Source organism: Chaetodon auriga, chromosome 7 (genome assembly GCF_051107435.1).
Source record: "Chaetodon auriga isolate fChaAug3 chromosome 7, fChaAug3.hap1, whole genome shotgun sequence".
Classification (NCBI taxonomy): domain Eukaryota; kingdom Metazoa; phylum Chordata; class Actinopteri; order Chaetodontiformes; family Chaetodontidae; genus Chaetodon; species Chaetodon auriga.
The window spans coordinates 21,899,527-21,918,241 of NC_135080.1; the positions used below are offsets into that span (position 1 = coordinate 21,899,527).

An 18,715-nucleotide genomic window follows, 5' to 3' on the forward strand; every position below is an offset into this window, starting at 1 on the left:
TCATCTTTGCTCTTCATCACAGAGACACAAACTACATGATCACATTAGGGCCACCAACTGGAACACCTGACTGATGGTCCTGAAGAACTGAAAACCCCTGGCTTAATATAGCCACTGAAGACCAGCGACGAAGTGCCAAAAGGGCCAATACAAAGTGGATTCCAGCTGCTCTGAAAACCACCGCGAAGTTACACACTGTTGCAATAACACATTGGAGAGTGCTGTGCTCCTTTAATCCTTTCTGTTATCCAATAATACTTATACAGTTAGTCATTTTATCCTTTCACCAGGAGTTTTAGTTCTTGAACATCAGCTGAACAAAGAGGTTGCGCCATATAAGTAACAATAAGGACGGTGAACGGAACTGTTAGCTCAACGGATCAGTTTACTGGATATTAAACAGTAGTTTGACATGAACAATAAGCACATCAGCCTGCTCAATACAGGACTTTTGAGGCAAATACTGACATAGTTATTTGAGAGTTTTGACAAATTGGACATTGATTCATCCGTCAATAATCATTCCTTTACAAACACATCACACAAACAACCATTTTTTTATAAAGATCCCATCTATAAAAACTCCCACATGCTGTCTCTTAAACTAGTGTCTTTTTTTAATCAAGTTGTGTTGACACATCTGTCCCATGTGCAGTAGTGGAGAGATGTTTTCTCAGTTATTTGGATCTATATATTATCATTAATAAGGTCTGTTCACAGGTCTTGGTGAGTAACGTGTGAAAAAAGCTGTTTAAAGCTTAAAGCCTGAGTAATGTCTCTATATCTGCAGATAGCTAAAATCAACTGAGTTATCAGGCTGGATGATTTCCCAGTCTGGCTCTAATAAGCAAAGAACATTTACATTTCAGAGGCATTTAGTTGACACGCTGTGCAAAATAACGCCAGGAACACCGTCAGCCCCCCTGTGCCATTCCTTCACTCTGCGTAGACTTTTCAAACAGTTTTGATCTACGGTCATGACCTTTCATTTGCCCGGCCTTGTCATATTTTGTCACACACGCCATTGTATAAGTAACCACACGTTTCCTTGCACAGTACATGTGCACCAAAAACGTATCCGTTTTCAACTGTGACTCATTCTTTTTTTCCTTTCCTCTGTGTCTCGCTTTCTGTGTCAAACACATACACACTCTCTCAGACGGAGCTTGATTCCTATATATGTTTCCTATACGTGGTGTCTATCAGCAGAACACTGCTATCAGCTGTCCTCCATCCTTCACTCTGCCTCTGGGTCTCTGCCTGCCTCACACAGGCCTGTGGAGCTATACAACACCCAGCACACAGATGCATGCCATCAACCGTAAAAAATGCTTTAAGTGTTGTCACCCCACTCCTTTAACCGCCCCCCGACTCTCCCTCTCCCTCTCTCTCTCTCTCTCTCTCCCCGTCCCTCTCCCCCTCTCCACTCTTCACATAGCATAGTGAATAGGCCTCTCTGTGCTCTGGAAGATTTAACTTGGGTTCTGTCTGTCGCTAACAATCTCTCTCCCTTGGCGTCACTGTGAAATAGTGCAGCAGAGAAGCCAGCGTCATATTAAATGGCGTTTTTTTTTTTTTTTTTCTTTTCCACGCTGTGGGACTAAAGCTCAGCTGCGCACACACTCTACAGGCTTTGAATTATAACAGAAGAGTGCAGTGGAAAGTCATTGTACGTGGGTTGTAGGCACTGTAAATAACGCAACATTAGAAACTAACAATGGCAGCGTTCCTCAGATGCATTACAGTGCAGTCAGGCCATCTGGGCTCATTTACCTCCACGTGTAGATCAAATGGAGAATCCTGATTATGCAATCATGATTTCTTTTAATCCAGGGACAGTTGAAAGCATCTATATTGTTTTTCAAGTGTATCATGCCATGCCTTCACACAGCTAAATGTCATCTAACTTGGTCAACAGCTTTATCAAACAAGGTATAAGGGTCCTGCTCAAAGATACTAATGCTGGTTGTGAAGGGGGGGCAAGCTTTACTCATTCATTTTACTTCTTCAATTTTCCTGGTTGAGGGATTCATACTGGCAGCATTCATGATTGTCACAGTTCACCACCTCTACAGCTCACAAGCAAAGTGTAAGAACAGCATGTGGTTTATGCTACTATTTGTAGCATATATGCCGCTAAATCTAATGCTCTCACCTCACATGGTTTAAGTCTACATTTTGTAAATAATGTCAAATATATGATTTCTTAGGAATAGCTGCTTTGCTTATCGTATGCTGCATTCAAATTGCCAATATCGTAATAACGGCCTTGCAAATTGCAGACGTCGACTTCCAAGGAAATTCTGATTTTTCTGAAAGCTTGAATATATCAGACTTGGTACTGTTTTACACCGGAAAACCAAACAAGTGTGGATGCCTCACATCAGTTCAAGACCGCCGTTAAATGTGATTAAGAACAAATTTGATGGATATGCGGTTAAATTGTTAATGCACAACATTTTTCATCCCATACAACCATCTTGATGACATGAATGTCCGCAAACTGTTAAAATGGGATTCTTTCTCATCTCTACCATCCATCCCATAGGACATGAATGCAGACTGGAAGCCGGGGGAACAACAACCGCTCAGTTTTACACTTCAGTTTTTGGACAGATGAAACAACTGAGATATAACGTGATACTTAGTGAGCTGGTATGGAGATTTTAGTTCACCTTTTTAGTTTCAGATATGGATCTTCTCATATATCTGTCAGCGTGTCTGACGCAGTCTCAGTGTGCCATGAATGTCACACTGAGACTGCGCTAAGCCTCCTCTGTAGGCAGTCAACACTTTTTGCAGAAATTGTGCAAAGCCAACATACTGGTGTTTCCACACCGCAGAAGGAGGTCTGTGGTTCTGTAGTGGACAGTCATGATAGGTGCTAGGTGTCACTTAGGACAAACCATGTGAAAACAATCGACAAGCAGCTAACAAAGCAGTTGCTAAAAGCCTGGAAAAGGATATAGATCAAATCAGACCCTGAGGGAGGCATGTGGTGTGTCAGAGGCTTGTGTTTTTTTTCTGTTTTTTACACACACGTCCCCATCGAGCTTCAACAGCTTAACGGGCTGAAATAGGTCATCGCCAAAAAATAAATCAAGAGACCAATGAGACAAAAAATGCAACCCTCTCAACTCAAAGTGACAGTTATTAGTTGCGATGAGCGCTCCACTCGGAGTTGTGGCTGCCGAGAAAGACCCATTTCCACTTTCCTTGTTATCTGCAGAGGAAAAACGCCACTGAAGCAAAGAAATAAAGTGCTGAGCGCCGGGGAAACACACACACACACATACACACGCTTGGTCAAACACACAGAGAAAAACACAAATCACTGCCTTCACACATGAGCGTCCACTAGACAAGCATTCAAATCCATTGCTCCGATCGTTTATCAATCCAGATCAACTTAATGCACGGCAATAAGAGCGCATCAAGTGCACACAAACAGACACAAAGAGCAAAACAACAGGCCTATGTCTTCACGCTGTGAGCGTGCCATTAGTGTGTGCTGTAATGGAACTATATGGGAGAAAGGAGTGGTTGCATTTAACTAGCCTGCAGAAATCAGATAACTCCACTCAGCACATACTGAAGGCACTTAGGCATCAGACAGCAGAGTTGGAAGAGTGTGTGTGTGTGTGTGTGTGTGTGTGTGTGTGTGTGTGTGTGTGTGTGTGTGTGTGTGTGTGAGTGAGTGCAAGAGAAAATGAGAGAGAGGATGACGTAGACGTCAACATTAGAAGATGAGTGCGTCTTCTGTGTTGCAGGTTCTGTGCAGACTGACGTGATCACACCCAGTGAGGAGAGGAGTGTCTGCCTCAAACTTCACTCAGCAAGCAAATGGTTTCCCTGTTGTCGCCCTGTTGGCTGATTCCCACCTTTTGCTCTCCCTTCTGTTCAGCCCAATCTCTCTCGTCCTCTTTATATCATCACTCTCTCTTCTGCAGCCTCGGTCTTTCTCTCTGCCTCTCCTTATTTCTCTTACGTTGTCTTTGGCTCTCCTCCTCAGCACCCTGCTCTGTCTCTGAAGAGTTTCCTCTTTCCACCCCTCGTCTCTTTCCGTCCTTCCTCTCTTCACCATCTTTTAAGTACTTCAAATCTCATTAATGCTTTCTATTTCTTTAATTAATCCTGCCACCAGAAATAGAATTCTGTGGTTAATTTACAGGTTTTGGTTGCAGGGTTTGGTTTCATTCATTAACACCCACACATACACCCATATTACAAATGCGCAGTGCATGCAAGCATAGTACCAATGGAACACTGTTACTCCTGCAAACACTATCAGCCAATAGTATAAATCAGAACGTACGTGCTTGTACTTATTCTAAAGTTTTCAACAATCAGCTGATTACAAACCACAAATCCAGTCATAAATCCATAAAGGACTTCCTCTAAACTAGACAAGTCTCTGACCTGCAGTCTAATAAAGTGTCCAAAGGTTGGTGTGACCAGCTCTAAGGAAGCACACTGGGGCCGCCGGCAGTAGCAGGGCCTGGGCTGGAAGTGGAGCCGCTTGTTTAGCAGACCCACCCTGACCAGCACAAAGGGGGGCAACGCCCTCCTCCGCCACCAGCCAACCCAGACAGCACCCTGATTGGCCAGCTGGATGACCTCTGATCCCCGTTGTATTGTGGTCTCAGCTGCGCCAACCCTCCCCCTTGTGTGTGGCTGTGTGTGCGTGCCTGTGCATGGGTGTGAGTGTGTATGAGTGTGTGTGTGTGTGTGTGTGCATGTGTGTGGACAACAAAAGACAGCCAAGTCCTAATGCAGCAATCAGAGCACTGGAAGAGGGAAAATGGTCTAAGGGGAAATGGAGAGTGTGTATGTGTGTGCATTAATGTGTGTGTAGGCTACTGCTGTGTGGATGGGGGTGGTGTAGTTATGTTTTAGTTGTGATGACTGAGTTGAAACAGTGATTAGCTACATCAGCGTCCATTTGTAGTCCCAGCCTCGGACCAAACCTCATCTTCCAATGGCCCTAGCTCCAGACCAAACGTGAACTTTCTAGGCTGTCTGACTTTGGACTGAATCTAGCCCTTTTTAGCCCAAACCCCAGACCAAACCCAGCATTCCTATAGCCCCAGCACCAGATCTAGACTTCCTCTTAGCCAAGCTCTAGACTAAACCTAGCCTTTCACAATCCGCAAGTGAGGAATAAACCCAGCTTTTCTTTATCCCCAGCTATAAACCAAACTAAATTTAGCCTTCCTTTAGCTAAAGCTACTCACCAAATCAAGCCCCTTTCTAGCCCCTATCTTCAGCCCCAACTGTAGCCTAAAGCTGGCCTCATTTAGCTCATGGTGCACATCACATTTAGTCAACCTCTAGCACTTGATTTTAGTCCACTCTTTGCCAGCCTCTAGCCCCAGCTTCAGACCAAACCATCTTCAAGCCTATTTTCAGGTCAAATTTAGAGCTTCAGTAAGCCTGATCCTGGGTCAGACCTGGCCCTCCAGCCTGGCCCAGGAGCTGTCAGTGCAGGTGGTCGAGGCCTTGTGGGCTGAGACCCCCTGAGCCCTGCACCTACTTTCTTAATACACCCCATGTGACTCCCTCTCTCTCTCCCTCTCTCTCTAAGACAGTGGGTCAGGGCAGACCACCCCCTAACAGCATGACTGGCTGTCTGAGGAATGCCATGTCATGGAACAGATGGAGCTCCACAGACAAAAGAGCCCCATGCATTTACTGGGCCTATATACGAAGGCATGTGCCAAGTGTGTAAGCCAGTGTGTGCATTATAGCCGCGCTCTTGGTGTCATATGAATGCCATGCTTTTTTTCCCCTGCTTTTTTTTTTTTTTTTTTAACCTCCTGGGCATGTCAGCAAAGGAGAAGTGTGGGAGAGCTCACAGAAAGCTGCAGCACTTTTTCCCCAACAAAGAATAAGGCCTGAAGAAGTTTGAAAATGATGCAATCAAACCCAAAAGACACAATTAACAATTAACACAGCAGGATGCAACGGAGAGAGATAGGCACAGTCCTGCAGACAGGTAGAATAATGGCCTTATTCAAACTCAGTGGCCATGCTCACACCAAATTCAGTGACCCATCAGATTCTGCACCCTAACCCTGAAAATCCTATGAAGAATATAGTGTATCACCTACAAACACCGTAAACCTACATAGGTGACTCTTTACAGCTCAATCGATGACATCGATTATATTAATCGGCGTCATAAGATCCTAATAAGGAGCCGTATCTCATTAGTAGGCCTATAAAGTTACAGCTTATTTAATTAACGTGGCCTCATTGGAGTATTCCGATGACATAATATTCATATTTAGAGTATCTGTGAGCTGGTAGTTTTTTTGGAAGAGCCGATCAGACTCCTGCTAGAATATACTTATTTCTCTTTAGTTACGGATTAGGGATGTAAACCGCTATCAAAGGCTGGAGCTGCCACATTTCATTCATTTCACACATATGGGCCCGCTGGCGAGGTCCGTATCCAAAAGCGCCGCAGTTGTATCCGAACATCAGAATTAGCCCGCAACTCCCAAATCAAGGATTCAACATCATTTTGAGCGGATCGTGCGCTTCTTGATGGCGGATTCATTCATTATAAAGACGTTGCCGGGTCTCCAAATAACCCTGGAAGTGTCAGGAAACAGGGATGGCAGATTGGACGGGAAGCCAGTGAACTCACCCAAGAGAACGACGGATGATCGGATCCCCGCTCCTCCTCTGTGGAAATCCAGGACCCCGGACAGAAATATATATATGACACACGAGAATAATATGTACAAGGCAGTTTCACAAAATCTTCTTCATCCGCGCAGTGAAAGAGATGTATGGAGGCGATGTGGAGCCCAACCTGGTCGCAGCACACACACACACAGAGACACACACACAAAATAAAAATGCTCACAAGAGCGACTGAGGGGAGATTTCGGTGAAATTAGTGGATCTGTAGTAATCTCGGATGCTTTGGTTGTTGACTGTGCACTTACTGGGCTGCTTCCCCCGGCTCCACCCGCTAACCCAGCCTTCCCAGTGCGCCCATTGGCACAGACGGCCGGACATGCAAATCCACTCTCCCCATTGATGTTTTCCAGAAAAGAAAAAAAAAAAACAAAAAAACAGCAGGTCTCAGTTTCAGTCGCTCAACTGCGCCACCGTGCGGCACCGTGACTGCTATGAGTTACTCCAATCATCCCTGTGGGGAAATTCTTCTTTGGCTTGCACGCAGGATTTGCAACTAGAGAGTGAACAGCAGCAGGGATCTTAGAAAAGAGAGCAGGTGCCTTGCTCAAGGGGAGCTTTGTCGGGTCAGATGCCTCTCAAGCTGCCTTGGTGGACATGAGCTCAGGTCCTGTGGGCCGTCACAGTGAGCAGGGACACTTCCACACAGTCTGTGGAATAACGCCACGCTCTGTATGGTTCAGTCGTGAGTCAGTATCCAGCCTTCATATCACTTTACATTGAAGGTATGAATATAAAAGACTCATTTTACTTGATTTGAATTCAAGTTCATGTTTTATTTATTCAGCGAACACCTCACTGTATGCCAAAGGCAATTTGATTTAGAGAATTTGCTTCAAAGACCTTTACACACTGTCAAGAATAAAATCCGGGTTTGGGAATATAACCTAGTCAAATTAAAGACTAAAGACCCCTCCACTTTTTCCTACTTCACTGTGATGTTTGAGATTGGATGCCGTGCATGCAGAGTTGGACACTGGAAGGCTGTCGTGGGAACTTGAAACCTCCGGTGCACAAACACTGAGAATGGACTTTTCAGTCCGGTATGAGACATCTTGTGTCCAGCAGTTAAACTTTCATTGATGTAGTTCTAAGAAACGTTTGAGGAAAAAGCAGTCAAACACTATTTATTTGAAGCAGAGCGTTGTTAATGTCTTAAAACATGTCTGGAGTGGATCTTTAATGATAAAGAATATACTGGAATTACCCTTTAAAAGAATGAGAAAAGGGATATTTTAAAATTGTAGAATGTAAACTTCTCTCCCCCAAACTACGAAGACCATGGCCTCAGTGTCCACACTGGTAGTTACAGCCCTGCTGATAAATGTCAGAGCGATACCACGTGAGCTTAAAAATGAAAATGAAAACCATGTAAACATAAGGTTGCTAATGCCAGTAAACATCCCCAGGAAATCCTAATAGCCGAAGACCGACAAATAGCAGTAAAGTTGCAATATAATTAAAGCAGCCCAGCATGTTGAGTATAAAAAGTAAAAACCTCCTGGGCAGAGAGACAGCCAACTGTCCCTTCATGTTCACACTGTGGTCCTCTCAAACGTCACATTATTTTTCATTCAGCAACACCAACATTCAAACCGTAGACCTTTCTCTGCACATACATAATGTAAACACAAGCATTCCCTCAGAATATGTCTGCCGACATGAACGCTTGAAGTGGTCCTGATAGAAATAATCTCTCACCAGTCCTGTGTCAGCCCGAATGAAAAGTCTGAGACCAAAAAGAGCCAATTCTCCTTCAACAAACTGAAGCCAGCTGCTTCTTACACGCAGAGAAACGCTCCAACTTTCCATTGCGTGAACTACAGGAGAAGAATGTGCTTTTTATTCCCTCAACATGTGCTGCAGTTATTAACTGTGGCCGATTCCCAAACTCAGAAAAATAAACTGTGATTTTGATGGAGTGTATCGGGGCCAGCTTCACTGTAGGAACAGCTCAGCAGCTGCATCGTACAGGATGGGACAAAGCTCAATGGAGGGACGCTAACAGCAAGTGCGAGTGGAGGAACAGTAAAAGGCTGCATCTTCCTCCATCCGGTTTTTACGATGTCAGTGAAAGCCTCACATCCCAGCTCCTGTGGCGTGAACAATAACATTTAGTGAGCATCCTGCAGACAGTCCTGTAGTGCTGTAATGGCTTGATGAGGCAAAATAGACAGTACAGCCATGAAACAAAAATAGTTCCTGGAGAAAAAAAATAGACCCATCAATGCCACCATTAGCTCAACTTTACGAGCCAGAAACACTGCATCAAGATGGGCACCACTCGATACATGAATTGTGTAGGTGGACAATGAGGTCAAACATGGCCTCCAGTCAATGACATCTGCCAAAGACGACTCAAACTGAAATGGAAACATCAATACAGAGTGAAGGAAGGCCTTGGATTATAGCCACTTTTTGACACTTGCCAGTAAAGCTCGATTTGTGATACATATAAATCTTCATCATATTTTATTTAATACAAAAACAATGCACAGCACTCTGCCTTGTCAGTTACAGTACACATCTCTGTCATAAAGAAACAGAAATAAGAACTGACAGTGTTTGACATTATGGAGTTTTATGTAGAGTTACTCATCTAGTCTGCCAGTCATTTCATTCAGGAGAACGCTCTATTCACCAACTTATCAGGCAGCACACAAAGTCCATCACACAAAGAAGAGCTTGGCAGCTTCAGCCACACCATGCAGGGCTTCTCATGAGTCCTGAAGACAGAGGAGATGCATTCTGTTGGAAATATGGTGGACCTTGGAGTCAGAGGGAATTCATTTTAGCAAGAAACTGCACACAAAGCTGGGGTTTGCTGTGACAGAGAGATGTAACCATTGAGCCAATATGATCAAACACACAACAACACTCAGAATGAATTAAAGAGTCCTCTCATCGATTAACATGCAGATTTAATCAGCAATGTAGTCATTTGGGCTTCAGCATATATTCATTATGACGCAATTACTGCACACATTTTCAAAGAGATCAAATTAAATGTCACAGTTAATAAGTATTTATGTTTGTCTGTACATGAGTGTGAGAGTTTAGTCGGGTCCCGCTGAGTCACAGAGTGACACGGCAGGAGGGGGAAGGCCCAAATCACGATAGGCTCACACTGATGTCACTGAACTGTAGTGCTGAAAGGAGACAAGCATAAAAAGTCAAGCACATCAATGGTCCTCTGAGCACACAGTCAGTTACATAACGACATGTAGAGTCTCAGGTAAGTCTGACCCAGTGTCTCCACTTGTAGACTCCATCTTTTCTGTCCCTTTTTCTAACAGTCCACTCTGAAAAAGTCCTCATAGGCACCTCATTAGGCCTTGTCCCTGAATGTCTAAGCAGTGGCCTGTGCTGCCTGCTCCACCTGCCTCCTCTGGTTGTAGTTGTTGTACACATCCAGGAACATGTCCTTGCATGCTATGTGTGCATTCAGTTTGGAGCAGATGAGGAAGGAGCCGGCCATCTTGCGGTGGAGGGAGTACGTCTCCTCGGGTGGAGGGGTGAGGCGGTGGCGTAACATGACGGGAATGAGGTTCTGGACGCGTTGAGTGGTGCTCTGGGTGCCGAAGTCAAAGGGCTCCGAAGATGCAAAGGCTTCACCGAGGATCATCACCGCCTCCACATGGGCGTCCTCGAAGGCCTGGCACAGAGCGCAGAGAGGCATTACAACGGCGCACATAATGATCAGCTGAACTAAGATTTCAATACAGAAGCTGTAAAGTAGAACACAAACAGACTTTAAGCTGCACTTCGGAGTGTGTACACTCTGAGGCAGCCCGAGGAAACGCTCACTGGAGATGCTGGAACTGAAAGTGCACATTGCATCTTACGTAGCCACACTGTCTATAAAACTCCTTGATACAACCAGCATCCAAAGGTTTGACACTGAGTAAAACCTAAATATAACAGAATGGGATAACTTGCCGACTGTTGTTGGTAACCACAGTTTGTTTGCAAATGATTGCATGATTCTGTCTTTATTTACCATTTACGCAGCGCCACAACTTCTTTGGAATCAGGCTTGTATAGGTACACATTTGCAACTTTTGCAACAGAATAACTAGTGTTACAACTCTAGAATAAAGACCACACTAGATGGCACTTGGGGAGCACGCAGTGCAAAGTTCAGCCAACTCTGACCAACTTCCCACAGAGCTCAGTCCTCTATAGAATTCCTTACATTCACAAAGTAAAAACAATTGATTTGAAATATTTCTGTTGGTTCATTCAGGGCTGAAAACGTGACCTCGGGATCATGCACTCCGACTACAGGGAGACCACATCAAGCACAGGGAGTGAGACTGAGGCAGGAAGAGACACAAATAATGGAGAAGACAGAAGAGACAGAGGAGGATAAATCATATGAAAAATAAATGAGCACAGCAGCAGAGACTAAAATACCTTACCTTGGTCTCGAAGCCTGTCAGGAATTTCAGGTCCTTCGATTTGGAAAGAACAGTGGCTCGATCACCCACAGAAGCTGCGTGCACCACCTGAGTGCGTGCACGCACACACACACACACACACACACACACACACACACACACACACACACAAAAGATAATCATGTTTATTTTAAGAACTCCATTTTAAGGCTTTCGCAGCCTGAAGTAGCTGGAATGTGTGCACATGTATTTGATCGTGCATGATCGTTTTTCCTCAGCTGTAGCAAAAATTTCGCTTAAGACGCTCATGCTTCATTATTCACAGAAATCTTGTTGCATAAATCATGTTGTGTAGTTCACTGGTGGGTGTCATATAATTTTAGATTCAGCATACCTGTATGTAGTCATCTGTGAATGATTCTGGGTAGCCTCTGCATGCTCCAAAGTCCAACAGAACAACCTACAGACAAGCCGAGAAGAGTGTTATGCATCTGCTGCATTTGATTATTAGTATTATTTTTGGTAGAATTCAATATTTGGTCATCGTGACAGCGCTCTCTGTGTTCGACAATTCATTTACAACTTCACTGCCAGTCTCCCCTCACCTTGTTGGTGTCCGAGTTGTAGAAGAAGTTGGCCCAGTTTGGATCCGTCTGCATGAACCTGAACTCAAACAGCTCCCTGAGACACAACTGGAGGATGTTGAAGGAGATCTAGAGATGTGAGGAGAGGCTTGCTATTACTCTCATGTTGTTATTATCTATGTGATATTTTCATGCTCTTGTTATGGTCCGATTCATTAAGTTTACTTCAGTGTGGCTATCTCTGATACAGTGTACGGCCACACACTCACAATGATGAACCTCAAGGTCCAGACAGCTTCTAAGCTCTTTGCTTTCAAATGTGAAATCATTTGAAGTGAAGTTAAAGCTGCAGCATGTGCAACTGGAAAGAGGTTACACTTTGCATGGTCCTACTCTGAAGAACAAAAGCCTGTTGTGACATCTGAACATGCTGCTGAGAGTGAAAACTCCTTCAGGCATTCGGAGAGAGGTTTCCAAACACCAGAAGTAAACAAACAGAACTGATTTGATTTGAGAATTTGATTTGCTGTGTTGTTTAATGTGGAACCAGCTAATCACAACCTACAACACAAAATCATTGAGCTGTAAAGCAACAACAAGCTCAAAACCAGGTACAACAACCTCTGACCTCATCTCTGCTGGGGACATCCTACTTCTGTGAGCAGCTCTTTTCAAAACTGACTCTTGCAAAGACTCAGCTGCACTTAAAGACTGACTGAACCAAACCTGGAAAACCAGCTGCGAGGAGCATCATTATCATCACTACCATCTGACATCAGACGCCTCACCAAAGAGAGACAGCTCCCGCCATCGCAGAGGTTAGTGTGATATATGTGTTCAATAATTTAGCATGACCCTCGAGGGATGTTATAAAAACCGAAATAAAATGACAATAAGACTTTCTGTAAGACCTCAAATGCCCAAAGAATTAGCCAAAAGGCCTGGTTCTCCCTGTCTCCAGTGCATCACTCACATTTCAATGACACAGAGGACATTCCATGACGAAAGGGATCCAAGTGCCTGTTGACTCAACTCATACCTGGTTCCTGGTCTCCTGGTCCAGGTCTACACAGCGGTCCAGTGGGACTCCCTGTACCAACTCCATGGCCAGAACCCTGCGGCCTGACAGCTCATCGATCACCTCTGGGACATGGAAGAACTCATTCCCCTCCAGCAGGGACCTGGAGGTCAGACGACCAATAGACAACCAATTCATAATTCATGTGAAACCAGTTGGAAAACACACACATACAGAAAGTGAACAATGACAAAATACTGACACTTCACATAATATTGTTGTCTGTACTGAAATAAACTAAACATACTACCTACAACGCAGCCTGTCTCCAATATTAAAATTACAAAAATATTAATAAAATTGCTGATTTATGTTTTACACAGCATCCCAACTTTTTTGGAATCAGAGTTGTAGAATACTTGAGCACCTCTCAAAACAATAGAAATTAATTAAAAAAAAATACATTTTAAAAATCAGTTGTACAAATCCCAAATGTACAAAACTCTGAATTCCTCTTAGGCCCAAACATATCAAAGGAAAAGACTGAGATGTGTATACAGTCAATATAAAGTCGGTTTTGTAGCAGCAGCAAACTTTTACTGAAATGCTGATCTAATTATGAGGTAACAACCTTGAATCTTCACAGCTAACCTGGTGCGGATTCTGTTCTGCGCAGTTTAACGGCTCATAACAACTCACCAGAGGGCTTCAGTGTAGGAGGCTTTACAGCTCAACAGGACACATAAACCTACCTGAACTTTTTGGCACACTCTGCCTCCCTCTTGTAGTCACACTCCCATGCCAGCTCCCTCTGAAGGACCTCTAAGCTGCTGTCTGCAAACAGACCTGTGGAAAAATAAAAACTCAGCAGGGAAGCCTAAAGAAAACAGACTCTGGCACCTGTTAAAACGTGCTTCCTGCAAATGAGCGAACACACGTGACAACACTACTTGTGGTGTATGTGGGACTGTAGTGGTGTACATCATTGGACACCAAATAAAACAATGTCATTATTAATTATGATAAATAGTTCAGTTTTTGACTGACTTTGAATGTGTAAGACTGGGTAAAACAAGGAAGCAGGCAGCATCTCTATAAATGATGCAGACGCCCTCGTTGTCACTGTTAGTTTTGACCTGACACCACAGCACCACCCCATGGTCTAAACCATACTGGTGAAAATGCTGAAATGAAAGAGATCAAAACAGAAACAAATCAATGGGAGAAGCATCTATAGCCACCTCTCAGCTTAATGATGGTGGACAGTCAAAGAAGAATAAGACCCTGGATGTATTATCCTCAGTATATTATCGCCAAACCTAATTAAGTAACTTAAAGTCTCATAAAGCTACTAAACAGAAAGACTTTTTAGGCCCATTTCTCCTGATGAATGTGACTTAGATTACTTTAGATAATGTGTGGCATGAAGTAATGAAGCACTCATCAAAGTGCAGTGATGAAATGTGACAGCTGTGGGGACCTTTCATGCGCAAATATATGCCTTTGACGTCAAAACAGAACTGTATTTTAATAATTAGCTTTTCACTGAACAGAGGGGGACAACAAACACTGATGTAGCTGTTACCTTCTGGCAGGACCACGCTCATTTTCAGAACTGACATCAGGTTGTTTATGTCACTGTGGATGCTCTCTGCCACTCCTGGGTACTGGAAGGAAAATGAGACAGACGTGATCATTGCAGACAGAGAGAGAGAGACTGTGAGGGAGACAGAACAAGAGTGTGTGTGAATACCTGGATCTTCATGGCGATTTCTCTGCCATCTTTTAACACTGCGTGATGCACCTGGCCGATGGACGCTGCAGCAAACGGTCTGTCTTCAAAGGAGGACAGCTTCTCTCGCCAGCCTGGCCCCAGCTCCTCCTCCAGAACTTTCTACACAATCAGAGGCACATTAAAGCCATATTAAAACATCATTATCTGACCTTTAAAATCTTCATTCATCAGCAGCACTTGCTGCAGTGTGTGTCGGTTCATACTTACATGCATCTGCCAGGTAGGCATGAAGTCTGCACTCTGCCGGACCCTCTCAAAGATCCTCTGCAGCTGGGGGTTGATGAAGGAGTTGTCTTAAGGAAAAATAATGAGAAGTTTTCAGATCTCACAGCTTCAAAATCCTGAGACTGTGAGGACATCTGAACACCGTTTTGCAGTGATGCTGTTGCCACAGTGTGTACCTTGAATGCTGAGCATCTGTCCTATCTTGAGAGCAGCACCACGGACTTTGCACAGTGTGTTGACTATTCTTTCAGCATTAGCCTCCGACAGGAGGGGAGAGTCTAAGAGGGCATTCATGTCTACAAAACAGACAGCACGCGCACACATAGAGTATACACGCAGAGTAGGATTATTAGCAGTGATATAAAGCACAACATATTAAAAGCACAAAAGCATAAACAAGAGTAATTTGTGTTAGCAAGTGTCTTCCAACTGCTCCAGCCCTTACTAGCCAATTAGAGAAAGCAGCGTGTAAAAACTGACAAGGGTACATCATTAAACATGCTCATTTAACACATTTTAAAGCCTCTGTTTAAGTTCTTGTTAACAGGTTTGATTTAATGCCTGGCAGGTGCTGACGCATGAGAAACTTCTCCAGGGCTGACCAGCTGTCCATCTGTCTGCTGGATCTGTCAAGCATGCACTGCACCAAAAGCTATTCTACAGGAAGGGAGAAGAGAACGGCAGGGGACAGGAGAGGAGAGGATAAAAGAAGATATGCGTCATATACCTCCTTTTTGTTTGCCTCCAAATGACTGTTTTGCCACTTCTGCAATGGCACCAATTCCAAGTCCTACTGCCAGTCCTGCAGCACAGAGATGGATACATTAAATTTAGGGTCACTTAACACAAGTTTGAGGGAAGATATGACACTGCTGCTGCTGCAGGTAGTCAAAGAGTGAAGCCATATTTCATGTCTTGTATCTCTTGCCAAACATTTTTGAATTCGGACATTGACAGAAGTCATTCCCTTTTCTTTGTAAACATGAAAGGCCCTTGACCAATATATACTAAATACACATTAGTTACATTTAACAGCAGGAGTGAAAATCCCACTGAGTGGGATCAACCTCACATTATGAAATTTTTCATGCACTGTCAGTGTAATCAGGGTAAAAATTGTCTCATACATTGGTCCCTTGATGACTGACGATGTTCTGTCTTGTTTCATAAACTACACATTTTATTGTAAAAGGTCTTATTTTTTCAGCTCAGCTTGGAGCCATGTGACAACGTGGACTGGAACGAGAAGGATTTTCTCTCAGACAACAGCAGATGAACAATGTGTCCTCACAAATATGATGTGCACGACAACAGAAAAACTAATGGTATAAAAATTATATTAATCTTACCGCCAAAATTCACCAGTCTGCTGATTCTCGTGGCGGGAACCTTCCTCTCTCTGGCACGATCACTAAGCTGAGGGAAGACGTACCAGATGGCAAAAACAATTCTTATATCATTATACTGTCATTTGAAATCATTTCTAAAGCTGTTTTTGTTCCTTAACGGTTGACAAAGGGTAAAACTCTTCAGACAGTAACCTTGAGTTACATCACAAAGGCCAGCAGACTGTATATGACACACATGACATGAGTCAGCTCAAAACAGGGTCCTAGCACCTGTCAGACGTTCATCTCCTGCACCTGCTGCTGGATGCCACTATGAATATAAAACTACTGTATATTTGCTAAACATGTGTGTATAAGCAAAAACCTCCATTATCTGGACTTTGTAAAAATATTTTAAAACAATTGATTGGCCAATCAGAGTCTGTGATAACCATGTGTTTGTATCATTAGTTACCCATTTAAAGCTTAAATAATCTGTAACACATATTGCATCATCAGCTGTCTCTGTCTGAACAATCGCTCACATTACAAGACTGGGAAGTCCTATAATGACCACCTCCTCATTAACACATATTACCTTTTCATTTTTTAATACCAAAGTTAGTCTGCAGATCAACCAACCTTCTGTCTGACAGGTTTGACAAGGGCCTGCTTGGCCTCCCTGGCTTTCTTTATGTCCTCTGGTGTGAGTCGGGCAACCACGGAGTCGTGGACAGACCTGGTCTGGAAGCGGTGCCAGTGGAGACCATGGGTTGTGTGGAGGAAGCGAGCACTCTGTCCCGGCCAGCCAGCCCCTGCAGGACCTGTGCCTGGGGGAGAAAGACCTCTTATGGTGAGGAGTGGAGAGAGTAATGTTCTACTGAATACATGACAGAACCATTATGTGGCTCTTTTAAAATCTTATCATATTAGCCAGTGTGTTTGGCCTGTTGACACACAAGAAAAAACTTTTGTACTCTCTGAAGACTGAATGCTACAATTTTCCCACACTTGAACATTCAAGGGGAAATGTACTTCACAGTGTTTACATGCCATCAGATTTCTATTACTCATCAAGTCCGAAAGATGCTCTGATGATGTGAAAATGATTTCTAAAAAGTGCAAATTTTGTACTTGATGACTTCAAAAATGTTTTCAGAACAATCTTGGCAATATTTAGACAGTAAAGGACCAAAAGCATTAAAATATTCTTCTACAAAAATTTCTTTGAATGCCACATACGTTGCATATATCAGCTCCAGTACATATTAACAAGCTGGTGTTGACAATACCTATTGGCACATCTGCCGCAGCTCCAGCCTCTGTCTGGCTTTGCTCCCGAGCATCAGAGGGGAACTCTGACTCCATAGCCCATTTAGCTGCTTCGTCTGGGTCCACGTTCTCCCAACCCTCAGCATCCGGAAACACATCCTCCTGTATTGACTGTTGCTCCAGACAAAGCAGAGTTGGACTTAGTAGAAGTAATTTTGCCAAAAAAAAATACTATATGTATATATACTGTAACTTGGGATGCATTTATTCCCAGTTTAGTTTAGTTATTTTTGTATCAGTGAATCTATCACTACCATTACATCATTTGGTGCACACGTGTTAAATGCCCATCATAAGTTCCCAGAGGCCAAAGTGATGGATTCATGGTCTGTGCACAGATCCTTACCTTATTGCCGCCACCCATAAAGGTGCCCACGAGTCCTTCAGCCACTTCCTGAACAACTTTGATCCCAGCTCCCATGGAGGAGTTACAGGCCATTAACCGGAGCTGTTCTCCTTGGGTGGTGACCAAGGCAGACCCCACTTTACCTGCCCCACGCAGCACCTGAAGGACTTCTGATAGCATCACTTCATTCAGAGAGGTGGAGAGAGAGAAGGAGGTCAAGCACACGGTGTAAGACAGTTACACTAACAATAAAGGGAAATGTTCAAAGTAAATAACTGCAAGGACCAAACTCTTCAACCCATCCCCACTCCATCTACGAAACTATGACGTGAGAGATCGTAAATATTCTTGGGTGAATATGTTATATGATCTTCACCCTGGTACACGGTGTAACCTTGGGTGTGATTGGCTGCTCATGTTTCAAGGGACGCTAATGTATCATGAACACGTGTCGCCGGCAGTAACGGTGCAACGGTGATCTGCAGTCTAGCAAATACAAATTCACAACACATTTAAAGAAATACAAATAACAACAATTACATTACATACTGTCAACTCTGTTAAGTACGTCATTAGCTCCTGTATCACGGTTAGTGATATCCACGTTGTGTAAGGTCTGCAACTGTCTGACTGAAGCTTGAAATCTCAAGCTAGCTACTTCCAAACACGTATACACAGGGTTTATTTTTCTACAGAAAAAAAAGCGTTATTGAATGACACCTTCTGCTGTTTACAAATTAAATTACTCACTTTTCCTAAAGCTACGTTATCCAGGTTTTTCTCGGTGAGTGTCCCCTTCCACCACTGTCCGTAAGAGCAATCTGTTTTGCAACGACTCAACACCCGGAAGTCCAAGTTTGACTGACTTGACGGGGAACCAACCACGATCCGCGTTTTAATAAGCAGGAGGAACCCAGATGTGAAGGGAAGAAGAGGGTATTGTTTTAACCAATTGCATTGCCGAACACTAGACGATGGT

The 18,715-nt window shown here is 43.7% G+C and overlaps 2 protein-coding genes across 3 annotated transcripts in view; both read right to left on the reverse strand.

Moving 5' to 3' along the window:
• numbl (NUMB like endocytic adaptor protein) overlaps positions 1 to 6,792 on the reverse strand; it is a 53,075-nt gene extending 46,283 nt beyond the window's left edge. Inside the window, exon 1 of the mRNA XM_076734510.1 lies at positions 6,653 to 6,792. The gene's annotated coding sequence lies outside the window, so the exon portion shown is untranslated. The remainder of the gene's footprint in view (positions 1 to 6,652) is intronic.
• A 2,371-nt stretch (positions 6,793 to 9,163) lies between these two features.
• On the reverse strand, positions 9,164 to 18,592 carry coq8b (coenzyme Q8B). 2 transcript variants are annotated; one of them, XM_076735834.1, is made up of 16 exons: positions 18,487 to 18,592; positions 17,737 to 17,918; positions 17,351 to 17,501; positions 16,701 to 16,888; positions 16,080 to 16,146; positions 15,458 to 15,532; positions 14,907 to 15,026; positions 14,713 to 14,798; positions 14,464 to 14,604; positions 14,296 to 14,377; positions 13,463 to 13,556; positions 12,732 to 12,873; positions 11,714 to 11,821; positions 11,503 to 11,568; positions 11,130 to 11,216; positions 9,164 to 10,363 (listed from the first exon to the last, which is right to left on the reverse strand). In XM_076735834.1, coding segments are annotated over exons 1-16 (1,896 nt in total). In that variant the 5' UTR covers positions 18,488 to 18,592; the 3' UTR covers positions 9,164 to 10,057. The 2 variants fall into 2 exon arrangements, with proteins under 2 accessions (XP_076591949.1, XP_076591948.1); XM_076735833.1 differs by having other exon boundaries at positions 17,351 to 17,507.
• Positions 18,593 to 18,715: the final 123 nt, after the last annotated feature.